This window comes from Diospyros lotus, chromosome 3 (assembly GCF_014633365.1).
Source record: "Diospyros lotus cultivar Yz01 chromosome 3, ASM1463336v1, whole genome shotgun sequence".
NCBI classification, from domain to species: domain Eukaryota; kingdom Viridiplantae; phylum Streptophyta; class Magnoliopsida; order Ericales; family Ebenaceae; genus Diospyros; species Diospyros lotus.
In genome coordinates, this window is record NC_068340.1 from 24,105,929 (window position 1) to 24,120,029 (window position 14,101).

The 14,101-nt window shown below is 32.4% G+C and overlaps 1 protein-coding gene across 1 annotated transcript; it reads right to left on the reverse strand.

Annotated features, from left to right (window-relative positions):
* Positions 1–6,697: 6,697 nt before the first annotated feature.
* LOC127797250 (protein NRT1/ PTR FAMILY 3.1-like) lies at positions 6,698–11,574 on the reverse strand. The gene is made up of 4 exons (XM_052329971.1): positions 11,463–11,574; positions 11,078–11,295; positions 10,175–10,737; positions 6,698–7,817 (listed from the first exon to the last, which is right to left on the reverse strand). Exons 1-4 carry the CDS (start codon positions 11,533–11,535, stop codon positions 6,914–6,916), a joined length of 1,758 nt encoding a protein of 585 aa, XP_052185931.1. The 5' UTR covers positions 11,536–11,574; the 3' UTR covers positions 6,698–6,913.
* Between the last annotated feature and the right edge of the window lie 2,527 nt (positions 11,575–14,101).

Genomic DNA, 14,101 nt, shown 5'->3' on the forward strand with positions numbered 1-14,101 from the left:
CTTAATTTTTCATAATTTCCTCTATTTTTCTCTTAATTTTTACATTGATAATTCCAAATAAATACTTTCTTAACTAATTTATCAAATTTTTCTCCACAACAATTCATAATATGCGAAGTACTTCAAAAAAAAAATTTAGAACTTACCCTATTGCTTCGTTTGCACGAAAAACGAGGTTGATAGTTATAAAAATCGAGAAACTGGAAAGGCCAACACTAAAACTTTTTACACAAACACCTAGATCTTATTTTTCTCAATTTTTCAAGAATTTTTTCAGAATTTTCCATCCCTTCACGCACCCACATGCGCTGCGCGTGAAAGAGAGAATGAGACTGGCGTGTGAGCTTCACGTGCCGATCGTCTTCTTCGGCACCGGTACACTAGAGATACTGGATTCCGATGCCATCTTCTTCTATACCTTCAATCGATCATCATGACACCAAGAATGGCTTGAAACAAACCCTGGAAGACCCCCAATTGATCGGCCAAAGCTTCGGCCAAGACGTCTACTGCACTTTCCAGCGACGCTTCGAAACAGCTTCAAACATGTTTCAAAACACACCAAATTCTCCAGAATTTGTCCCCTTGATGCAAGAATCAAAAGCCCTTTATCCACTCCATTCGAATCACTCTCAATCATGAGTAATTTGTGTGCTAAGTTTCGACCGAAAACCTAGCTATTTATTGGCGAAATTCGACCATTTTGCAACCAATTAGAGGCCAAGGCTTGGCCCCCAAGCCTCCCCATGCCGTATAAGACATTCCCCAGCCCTCTCTCGGCAGTCCCATCGCCGGAAATAGGCTCTACGTGTGGTGGCAGTGCAGCGGCCGTTTTCTGCAGGTTTCACATTACTTTTTGCTTTATTACACTTTGGGCCCATTGTTTCTTCCAAATGCCATTTTGACCCTTTCCATAACACCCATAATCTTTCCAATGCTACCATTAAGGCCCACAAATTTTGTACTCCTCATTTCATTCTCGAAATTTTTGAAAAATTATCTTTTTGACCTCCATTCGGTAAAATTAATAAATTATACTTTGACCCAATTGATTGATTTGACCCTCAGTCCTTTCGTTTCAACCCAAAATCGTTCAAGGATTGTTCTACATATAAAATATTGGTCCTCAAAACACTCTGTTAACTTTTTGAAAGTTTCATACGTCGATTCAATTTTTTAGCTTGATCCACAACTGTACTGAAAATCGTTCCCGATCCAATTTCTTTTAACACCTAAAATCATGTCTCGAGTCACTTGTCAGTACTATTCCATTTCCCTTAACTATCTAGGGTCTGGGATACTCCATTCGGTCGATTCGGTCACTTAAAACTGTGTTAGTGTATCCTATAGTCTCATTCTTTCGAAAATTTCATTTATACCCTTCGTAAAATCCCATTTATAACCTTGAGAATTTCCCGGATATTACAATTTTAAACTCCCCTTTAATTTTATACTATTAACTCCCCATTTCAAAAATACTAATAGCGTACATAATAAATAATACGTAAATAAATTTTGGTGAAAATTTCAAGGACCAAAAAACCTGATTGCCTAACTCTCGTACATACAATTTCTCATTACATAAAATTTTTCATACTTACATAAAATCTCATTCTTCTTTCCCTTTTTTATCATAATCAAAAGAGACATTGTTAATGAAAAGGGTAAAGATGTAAACATAATAATCCATAAAAGAAATTAACCAATCATAATTCATATAAACATAAGCATGATGGATGATAACTAGAAAGTACTAAATATATAGAAATGTCATGAAACACCAAAAATAGTACATAACAACCATCATGAACATTATTAGAAACATCACAGTATTTTAAACTATGATGTAGTAAAATTATTTGAAGATAATATTTTTCATAAATTAAAAATAAATATAGTTGGCGATAATATATGTAGCCATACATATGCATCGTATAAGATTTTTTGTAAAAATATTTCAAAAAACTTTGATCATTTGCTGTTAAGAACATAAATAATAAAAGCAAGTATCACGAACATCATAAGATACAAAAAATAGTCACCTCAATCATAAGCCCAAAATACAATAGTAAAACCTAGGCATCCCTAGGTTGGCTTGCAAGCTCTAGTCGACTATTCTGATTTTGTAGTCGACTTTCATGGGCAAGTTGACTTCCCTAGCATGGGAGTCGACTGTGCTTCCAGATATGAGACCATACTAAAAGGATCATTGACCTTAGGCAAAAAATAAATACTTTTATTATTCAAAACGTATAATCAACCGGGATATACATAATCATGAAACATAAAATAGTACATCAAAAGTATCAGGATTAATATCACAAATGTCACATCAAAATATATAATATGTAACAGCAAAATAGTTCATGATACAAACAATAAGCATTTATCACATATGTATAATCATATTTATCATTCATATATAAGAGAACACAGTTAGACATTTGGGAATAAACAAATAAAACATTAATGGTTAAAATTGTTCTCTTTCTGAGTAACGTTTATATTTTTCAAAATCAAGTACTAGATACTCGACTAGTATATGAACATATTCAATTGGATTTTACAAGTAATCGATAAGTCTCACTCGAGTGTGATTAAGTCATTACTTGACTAACTCAAAATCTACAGAGACCTTTTATTAAGCACTCGACTGTGTCAAGCTAAACTTACTTGACTAACAAAAGCATATACTCGAGTCGATTGATGAGAAATATGTACTCGACTAAAAAGATATTTGGAATTTCGACACCAAAAATATACTTGATTAAAAAATTCTTACTCAATTGACTTTTACTAAGAGAAGTCGACTTTTACATAGAGTTGACTCTTTAAGATAGATTTGAAAAAATTGAAGACCTTAAGCAAAAGTAGACAACCCAATCTATTCAAATTCATTTTTTTAAAGCTAGATCTATGCAAGTTGGCTCAACTTTTGATATGAAGGCCACATTGTTACAATATTGATGCAAGGATGCCTTAGTCCTCACACCTTGACTTGGTTCTTCAATAATTTGATCCATAGGATGATTTTGTATAATTTTTTAACTTTTGGGAAGCTTACTTAAATCATCTTCATCTAAGGGTTTCTCTTGGATTTTAGATTGAGAATTTGATAGATCATCCTTAACATCTTCTTGAATATTTGACTTCTCAATTTCTTTAGGTAGGTCTATAAATATTGTCTCTTCATTTTCATTTCTTCTTTTTGTCTCAAGAGACTCATTAAATTTTACATGAATGAATTCTTCTAAAGTGTTTGTTTTAATATTACACACTCTATAAGCCTTACTAGTGCTTGAGTATCGAAGGAATATGCCTTGGTTACTTTTACTCTCAAATTTTCTTACATTGTCCTTTGTATTTAGAATAAAACATTTACATTCAAAAGCTCTAAAATAGGATATGTTAAGCTTTTTGTCATAATATATTTTAAATGGTATTTTCTTGATGACTTGCCTTAGATTGAATTTATTTAGAATATAGCAAACGGTATTAATTGTTTCTACCCAAAAATAAGTTGGCAAGTTATTCTCCAAAAGCATAGTCTTAGCCATCTTTTGAAGAGTCTTATTTCTCCTTTCAACAATACCATTTTGTTGCGGGGTTCTAGGTGTGGAGAATTGATGAAGAATACCATTCTCTTCACAAAACTCTATAAAATACATATTCTCAAATTTCCCACCATGATCACTTCTAAGATAGACAATTTTATCATCTTGTTCTCTTTTAATTCTCTTAGCTAACTTGACAAAACTTTGAAAAGTTTTATTATTTTGAAGTCAAAAACATAACCCAAATAAATTTAGAGAAATCATCTACTACAACATATACATAATGTTTTTCACCCAAAATTTTAATTTGTGTGGGTCTAAATAAATGCAAGTGTAAAAGTTGTAGAGATTTACTGATAGAAATTTAAATTTCATTTTTGGATCCAAATGAAGCTTTAGTTTACTTACCTTAACAACAAGTATTACAAAAAATTTCTTTATTGAATTTCATCTTAGGAAGCCTGACAATTAGATCGAAATTTTCTTAATTAGGTCTAGATTTACATGGCATAATCTTTTATGCTACAAAAGAATATGTTCATTCTTTCCATTAGGCATTATCTCCGAAAGTGACAAACGCTACATCTTTGAGAGTGAGATCTATGAATAAATCTCTCACATCAGTCTTATGCCTTGAGTATTCACTATCCATATACTATTTGCTGCCCATTGTGGTCCTCATGCACATTTGCACTATTAAAATCACCTTTTAGTTTTGGGTACCCTTTTGTAAACAAGTCCCTTGAATTTTGCTTCTTTTGAATAAAATATTTTAATAATTTGTGAAGCATTTACTTGAGGCACATTTACAGAAGTTGAGATATTATGATCTAAGGATCTCATTTTTTGGACTACACCTTTTGGTATCCAAATTTGCACCTCGTTGCTCTTCCTAGGTTGGGCTTTCCACTTAGGTTGTTTTCACTCTCTCTTAGGTGTCTTATACCTTGATTTAGGTCTAGAATTTTTCCTTGAAATTAATGTGGCTAGAGTTTTCTCAATTAGATTCTTTTATACTAATAGTTTGTTGTTTTAAATTTTAATATTTCATTTTCTTCTTGAAGTTTGATCACATGATCATCAACCTTGTTTTTACTTTCTTTCTTTAATTCTTGAGTCTTTTTTTCTATCTTTATTTCACCCTTTAATTTATCATTTTCTATCTTACGGGATTTCTTAGAAATTTCTAACTCTTTCTTAAGAGATTGATATTTTTTATAGAGTTCTATGAAAACTTCTTAGAGTTCTTCAAACTCCATGTTTTCTTTTTCTTCTTCCTCTTCTTCTATAGCCACAAAGCACACACATGCCATCTCTTCATTTACTTTTAGGTCTAAGATTTTCTTATCCTTCATGTTTTTATTTAAGACTAGTTCATGAGTTAATATAGTTCTTATGAGCTCTTTCATTATTAACTCTTTAAGGTTTCTTACTTGGGATATTGTAGTCGTTAAAGGCTGCCAATCTAAGGATAGGGATCTAAGAATCTTCTTGACTTGATCTTCTCCTGAAATTGATTTTCCTAATATTTTAAGACTATTTATAATTTTATGAAACCTACCATTGATCATTTGACTAATCTTTTCATTTTGGAGTAATTTAAACTCCTCATATTAGGACATTAGCAAATTAATCTTAATGTCTTTTACTTGATCAGTTTCTTCATAAACTACTACTAATTTTGTCCATATCTCATGAGATGTAGAACAAGCAGAAAGTTTTTTATATTCACTAAGAAGAATTGAACAAAATATTATGTACTTAGTTTTATGATCCATTTGATGTTTTCTAATATCTTCTTCGGTCCATTTTTCTTCTATATTTGAAGATGTCATAAAACCATCTCTAATTATTTTTCACAATAGATAATATATATATTGAAAACAAATAAGAATTCATCCTCATCTTCCAATAAATAAAATTTGTGCCATCAAAGAATTGTGGTCTAAAGGATGATGGTCCTTCGGCTATGACTTGGTTAGAGAAGGAACCCATTTTGGATCTCTTCTAAGTTGAGGTTTAGACTAAGGATTCAATTATTTTAGAAGGTTGCTTTGATACCAATTGTTGGTCCCTTACAGTATGGCCACTAGCTTAAAAAACATTTTTAATGAAAAATACCTCTTTTGAAAATACATATATTATAAAAAATATTTTATAAATTAATCAAAAATAATTAGGTACCACAATTTGTATATTTATTCAAAATATTATTTTTGTTAATCATCAAAACTTAATTAGAAATTAAATAGAGCAAGTTGGCTCAAAAGTTTCTAGTGATCTTCTCAATTTTCTGGTATACACACAGACAAATAGAGGTGCGTATTTTAGACATTAAAACCTAAATATACTGAAATTCAATTGTTAGATCCTTTTGATTTTTGGGTATGTGGTTCGTTGAACCAATGTTAATTTGGTGGTCAATTTTGATCGTTGGAATATGTCGTGAATGATGGTTGGCGACGTTATTTCAAAAATGCAAGTTTTGACAATAAAATTAATTTTAGATCTATAAAAAATTAATTGTTAGATCAAATTTATTTTTGAATATATAAATCACTACCGTTGCGGGAATTCGATGATCGGTTCCGATTATTAGAATCACAAGTTGATGACAACAGTGAGGCCAAAAATTATTTCGATTTGTTTGGTTTTTAGAGTTTTTTTTGTTGTTGCATTTTTTGGTTATTTCGATCAGATTGATTTTTTTTATATTTTTTTAAATTATTTCAATTTTTAGTTTGTTCATTTTTTTGGTTTGTTTGGTTAGTTTGATTCCATTTTTTTAAAAATTTTAATTTATTTAATTTTAACATTTTAATCAATTCGAGAAGTGAATTAGCCAAACACTTAGCCCTAGATATAGTGATATAATTACTTTTATGTTTTTCGCAACTTTAATGGCTCACATCCAAGTCAAGACTTGCTCAACAGCTAGGCCAGACCGCAGGCCCAATTAGCAAGGAGAAGGCCCACCTCAACTTCATCGTTTTAACTATCCAACAATTACACCACTTTCCATGTATGAAATTATATTAGTTTACTCCCTCTCCTTTTTATATTAATGCCATCTTTGTTAAATGTTCTAATCATAATTATATGGGTGCTAATCAACAAAAAGAAATAAACCCAATTTTGGAATCAACAAACACTCTTTTTGATAATAATAACTTTGCCACTTCTCTTTAAACAAGTGAAGAAGTGATTAAAATGACTACTTACCTCAGTGCTATGCTTACATGTATAAAAGTATTTGTATTAAGCATTTTTATTATTCAAAATATAATATCTATATCTCACTCATTGATCTCCACAAGCTTGTCCACTGAAAAACACAATTGCCAAAAAACACAAGCATATTAAACATGGCTGGCATTGGCAAGTTCACTAGTTTCATTTTCCATGGGTTTACCATCTTCTTTCCTGTGCATCTGAATGGGCTTGAATGTGTAGAATCTGGCACAAAATATGTAGTAAAATAGGTTGACAATCTGCAGCAATGTGATCAACCAGTAGAAGTACTCCAATTTTCCGTCATTTAAGTTATCATCCGGAAGCCAGTTTGATGCACCATCACCACCACCAGTGAACTTGTGCACCAGTGAAACCAGAAAGGTGCTCAAATAGTTTCCCAAAGAAATGGCAGTCCAGAACAGAGCCATGGCTGTGCTCTTCATGCTCTCTGGTGCCTGATCATAGAAAAACTCCAAGTGCCCAATTGACACGAAGGCCTCAGCCACCCCATGAAGGCTGTATTGTGGCACCAGCCAAAACACGGAGATTGAAATAGTGGCATTAGCCTTGTGGGTTAAGCCATGGGCCAAGGCTGCATTTTTCCTCTTCACCTCAATGAAGCCAGAGACTAGGGTGGCTAGTATTGAGATGACAAAGCCGATCCCCATCCGGTGGAGATACCCGATGCCTCGCTGGAGCCCGGTGAGCCTACGAACCACCGGGATGAGGATGCGATCGTAGACGGCAATGGTGACGAGCATGGAGGTGGTGGTGAAGACGTTCATGGAGCCGGGAGGGACTTGGAAGGACTTGGTTAGGTGTCTGTCCATGGTTTTGGCTTGTTGAAGGGCAAAGGTGTTTTGTTGAGCATAGGCTGTGAAGAGAATAATTCCTGCGGCCCATATTGGACCCATTCGGATCACTGACTTCAGCTCTTCCACACGATGAACGGTGTTCAGCCTCCATAGGTTGGGGGATTTGAGACTGTCTTCTTCTTCTTCACTCACTATGGCTGCCTTGTCCAAAAATCTATATATATATATATATATGTGTGTGTGTGGTAATATAAAAGAAGCAATTAATTATTCTCAAGGACTAATTTTCTGCATGGAAATGTGCATGCGTGACAGATTAGATTGCAAGTATGATAAACTAAAGCAAACCATATTTCTATCTAGCTAATCGACATGACTAAATAAATTAAATAATTGAATCCACCAATTTCATAAAGATGACATTTTTTATTCCTCTGTTTTGTTTCTTTGATCTTCAAGATAGCACATGCTTTTTTTATCTGTTTATTTTTCATGGGTATTAATAAATCAACTTCTATATTATTACCCTAAGCAAAAGAATCTTATGTTATGTTAGAAACTAGCTAGTGTTTACTGTTTATGACAGGAAATTTCCACCACTGTACCAGAGTGTAAAAAAAATAAAATTAAATATTTTTCATGTATGCATATGAAAATGTGTGAAAACGCAGATATAGAATTTTATTCTCTTTTCCATGTTTTTTTTTGGTTGATATATAAATCTGGGTAATTCTAAAAATAAGGTAGAGTTTAAATATAATTAGGACAAAGTGACAAAGTAATGGTCAAGATAACTATTCAGATCTACTAATTTCTAAATTTATCTTATTTGGAGACAAATTTAGTAAGACAAAAATAAATACAATGATTTGACTAGCTAATATAAGAATGGTATCTATTGTCTAGATGAATATTACAGGATTTAAACTTCCGTTCTCTTTACTGTTTTTAAGTCATTTTTAGTTTTTAATTTTTTAAAATAATAAAAACACATTCTTTTTTCTATTTTTAAAAATATATTTTTGAAAACAAAAAAAAAATTATAAAGAAAACTCAAAATAACAAAAAGTTATTTTGAGTGTTTTCATCTAAAACAAACTCTAAACTCTAAATACATTTATTTATTCATATTTTATTATTGTAATGGAAAAAAATATTACAAAATTCATTAACTTTAAAATGTATATATATTTTTAATAATATATTAGCATTAAATATTTATAATTTATTGAATAATCAAATTTATTGAATAAAATATCATTAAAAAATTATTTTCAAAATTTCAAAGAGAACGCATTTTATAATTTTTTGTTTTGAGAAATAATATTTTAAAATGACAAAAAAACATATTTTTAATTTTTTAAAAACAGATTATCAAAATAGAAAATAAAAAATAAATTCAAAACTTAAAATTAAAAATTAAAAAATAAAGAGAAGGCAAACACAAACTATATACAAGCTCATGACCTATTTATTATGCATAACCATGGAGTATTTTTTTTTTTATTTCTGAAATTTAAAAATGTCATTAGATATCTCAAAACTATAGAGGAATCCACAAACAGTACTAGTTAGCATTACAATATATTTGCCTGCCCCACTGATCATTTATAAAAAGAAGCTATCAAATCTAAGAAAATGCCAACCTGGTTCTCTGTCCTAGCTACCATTATAATTGAATATAGAAATGATACTGTTAATGTTAAGCTTATTGTTTAAAAACTCATCAGCATCGATCCAGTACCCGGCCAGGTACAAGAAAGTCGAAATAATATTTAGGATGACTTTATCAGGACCAAACCTAATTAAGCCAGATTTTGTTTAAGAACAAATTAAAAGCTTTTGTAGGTTAGCACCACAAAAATAATAATGATAACCATAAAGGAGCCTCACATATGGAAAAGAAAAGGACAGTCCAGTTAGATAGTTTGATTCATCACATTATTTTAGTAATATTTTATTTATAAAAATATCTGTATATCTTATCCAAAGCTATAAAGATAGCTGAATATGTAAAATTCCCCCAAAATTAAGGTTAAAATATGATTTGTTGTAGTAACTATTATGTACAAGGATTATATACACGTGGGCGCATGATTAGCACGAGATGATTGAGAATTAATCATTCAGCATCCACAAAGGAAGTGGTCTCCAATCTCTCTCCACCGAAGGAAACCAATTCTGGAAGTGGATTAGGTGGTGATTCCAAGGCCTCTCTTTACCTTTTTATTGAGAGCAACATGTTCAGATACCAACATACTTCATGCAAATGAAATTATGAAACAAATTAAGAAACATAATAGTTGATTTAGAATCTTAGATAACCCTTTACAAGAAAATATTAAATAGTAGCATGTGCATGCAATTAATTATTAATTTCTTGCCTACCCCTAAACATGGAACATCCATATGTAATAAATCATAAAGAAAAGTCCAAAGACAAATGCTATAGAAACAAAATTTTTGTATATATGATAAAAAAAAATCATATAATTCAATTAATATATTGTTGATGCTTGAAAAAAATATATATATAAAAGAAAAAAACAGAAAACTGGGAGGATTGCTAACCTCAAGTTCTTGGTGTGAACAAGCTTTCCAGCCAAAGAAATAGCAGCGTCAAGCTCCTCGTTCTCATACAACAACTTAGGATCAGAAACCATAGCCAGATTTCTCTTCCTAAAAGCCGCCACACAAACTTGTAACAATCGCGTAAAAGGGCTTCCAGCAGGATCTAAACGTCGATACAAGGGAAATCCTAACACAAACACGAGTATCGAGAGGAACATAGCAATGGTTGGAACTCCAAGCCCCCATCCCCATCCAATGTTGTCCTGAATATAAATAATCACTGTCACTGCAAGAAGTATGGAAGCTCCCAGGCAAAAGTAGTACCAATTGAAGAAGCTCCATATCTTGGTCTTTTGCTTTGGATCCGTTTCGTCCAACTGGTCCGCCCCGAACGCCGCCACGCACGGCCGGATTCCGCCTGCTCCCACGGCTAATAGGAGGAGAGATATGTAGAGGACCGCTAGCTGCCCACTGTTAGCCTCTTGGCACGGCGTTTGATGGCCTTTGCATGCGGGAGGCCTTAACTGTGGCACTACTGCTGATATGGTCAAGCAAGTCATCCCCTAATCTCAAAGAAAATTAAAATAAAAAAAAAAGCAAAAGAAAGAACTTGTGTTAAAATAAAAATAGAAAATAATTATATAAAAATGTTTTGTGCATAAAATACTCATAAAATAATTTGACAGCAATATTTTTTATAATTATAAATTAATTTGATATGTTTTTCTCTTCCAATATAATTAAATTATATCTAGCTATACACATGTTTGCTTAACTTTAATTATCCTTTGACCTAACAAATAAATTTTAGTAAAATGGGCGATTAGTTGATAAGTTTAATTTTTTTTTTTTTCAATTTTTGGCTAAGAATTAGATACTAACTAATAAGAATTTATTCTTAACTATCTGATAAATGAAGGAAGCAAGAGTAATAGTCCAGAAGCGGCCTGCAAATGCATCGGCGACGAAGGCTCCGAGCAGTGGCGTCAAGCTTGAAGTTCCAGCAAAGTTGGTGAGAGTATTGGCTGCTCTGCTCAATGGCATGTGAAGCTGCTGTGTTAAATAGCTCATCATATTGCTAATGAAACCCACCACGGCCAACTTCTCGCAAACTTCATTTGCTGCAACCACACCATACATTATATAAACACACACACACGTATATATATATATATATATATAGTAAGAGAACGATGAATACAAAGTGCAAATGATTCTATTATTAATCAAAAGAAGAAGCATTAATTTTAATTGTAATTATTAATTAACAAGAAGCTAAAAGGCTCACCGAAAATGAAGGGCATGGTGATCAATCCGCCCTTCATTCTACCTCTCCTCTCCTTCACTTCCACTATTGCCATTTCAACTCTTTTTAGTGTGCATTCTAAATCGCCCACCAAACTCCCATATTTATAGGCTGCATCAAGTGACTGATATATTCCAAAACGTGTACAATTACTTAATCTATGAAATATATATTATATACGGTCCCAATTCATAAAAATCGAGATGGGAAATATGGCAAACAAATCGTACAATTGAATCCTGAGGAGTGGCAAAATGATACGTATAGATTTTATGGGTGCTTTGACTAAACTAATTAAAAGATAAAACATAGGCTGGTAAATGTATTTAATCTTTTAAGAAGTCATGCTTTATTATCACTCTGTTAGGGAATCTTAACCAAAATTTCTCAGCTAGCCAAATATCAATCGTGTAAATAAATTTAAATTGAATAAATTAAAGAGGAAACTCAGTTTAACCTTGAAAATAAATAACCCATTATTGACTTGATTGTGGGGATTCAGCTACTACCTTCAACTTCCTCAGTTTGTGAATAATTAATTAATTACTACCTTTTGTTTTATCAAGTGGGCTGGTTGGGTGGGCCCAACCAAGAACCAAGTGGCCCAATTTGAAACCTTCACATTGGGCCATCCTTAGCCTCTCTTCTTCTTCTTGCTGGCACCATCTTAAATCCTCTTATGATTTTTCGTGTAATAATTGACTTCTTGACTACAGCAAGTTGTCAAGGCCAGTCGCAATGTCGGCCTTATGAATTAAAGAGAATCTCCTTTTGCATTCCTTTTGGAAAGAAAGTAGAAAATTGTAATATTACTGAAGATGGGATGGGAATAGTCCCGACCAAATGGCCTTTACATAAAGGGCAATCGGTCAAAAAAGAAAATTAGTTATCTTTCTTCTTCTTCTTTTTTTTTTTTTTTTGACTGATACAGCAATTATATTGTTATAATTATAAATTATATTGTATATTAAATTATTTATTCCCAATCAGCGAATATAAAAACTAAAAAGAGTTATTTCACACGATTGTCACATAGACGATTATTATTGATTTCATGCTTAATATTTGTTGAGTTAATAAAAATCACTTCATCTTTATTTTATGTAATTCTCTTAATATTTATAGTGTTGAAGGTATCATTTTTATTTACAATCAATTTCAAACCCCCCAAATAAAAGAGGAGCCGACGTTTTAACATAAAATTAGTAAAATCAAACACCAAACACCATCGGATAATAAACGCAAACATTTGTAGAGGAAATATATAGAAACATTCTAAGATATTTCCAATTTTGCAGTCATAAGCACAATCAATTACTAATGCTACGATATTAGAAGTCAAAACCTTCGCGTGCACTTGTTAATGGGGATTTAAGGCCCGCCAGTACTGGATTTTGTACAGAAGAATTTTACTTTACTTTTTTTTTTTTGCTTATCCCTTAAGCTTGTTATTTGTAGACCTCAGAACAAGGGTGGGAATTATTGAATGAAATTGATGTGGTGGCATTCTTATCTTATCTAATAATGCTCTCTAAGATTAAACTCCTAAAGAGAAGACAGTGCTCCCTGTACCAATGGCCATCCTTCAATTATCCGATTGATTCTCCTTTAACTTTTAGTGGAAAGAGACCACACTTACAGAGGAGAGACAGCCCAAAATTCTTTTCTCTGAATTTTGATGGGCCATCTTTAAACAAGAGAATTTTTTTTTTAAGAAAATAAACCTATTTTGTCTTAATTGGAAAGAACGTTTTATTTTAAAAAATAAGAGTGAAACCCTATACAATGTTAAAGCGAAAAAATTTTATACACCAGAAAAGTTGTTTCTTACAATTTAGTCACCAAGCTGTATTAAAATGTTCATATTGTAAATTGTCTAATGATTCTACTTAACCTTGATGACAAAGTCGTCGTTAATCAATGGGCGGAATGATTTGAGGTAGCAGTTCCACGCCCACTCCTAACCCTGTACGGTCAATCAATTAATGGGCTGCCGCTGAGGTTATTATGGAAAGAAATGCTCTTACGGTGAAAAGCATTATGGAGCAAGTTCCCGTGCTTAATCATTGGTCAAAATGGCCATAAACTTGTCTCGAGGGCTTGATGATTTAAAATGGTTTTAATTCCTCCTGGGTTCCTAGAAAATTAGAATGTTCTATTGTAAGCATTTTGCATAGAGAATTATATAATTTAGTTGTGATTAGTAAACTGCGATTATCTCAACCGTCCCATTCATTTTTATTTTTATTTTAAGTAAATAAATCACAATTTATTGACCCGTTCTCACCTAAATCCCATTCATTTACCTCCCCCACTTTGTTACTCTTCTGTGCAGACATCGCCCAAGTGACGGCCACGAAAGCAACAGGCACGCCAGAGGTGGTCACATATTGCCACACTAATTTCTTATTCTGATTGCTAAATTTGTCAACTGCCATCACAGGCCATTTCATTCAGTCCAATTACTCGCCACAAAATGCAGGATATGATCTGGCAACAGTTGAGCCCAACTACTTATAGCGAGAAAGATAGAACACGTCCAAACACGCTCAGCCACTAAGTTCATCCTCAGAAAATCAGAACAGCAAGAAAAAACTGCCAATATCACAGCGCACCAAACA

What these genes read in the sequence shown, in the direction of transcription:
- LOC127797250 (XM_052329971.1), bottom strand. Translation starts at nt 11,535, where the DNA reads ATGGCAATAGTGGAAGTGAAGGAGAGGAGAGGTAGAATGAAGGGCGGA. An exon ending in CTTCCTTCATTTATCAGATA is followed by an intron (nt 10,738 to 11,077) that starts GTTAAGAATAAA and finishes CTTTGAGATTAG; the next exon opens with GGGATGACTTGCTTGACCAT. An exon ending in GTTCACACCAAGAACTTGAG is followed by an intron (nt 7,818 to 10,174) that starts GTTAGCAATCCT and finishes ATATATATATAG; the next exon opens with ATTTTTGGACAAGGCAGCCA.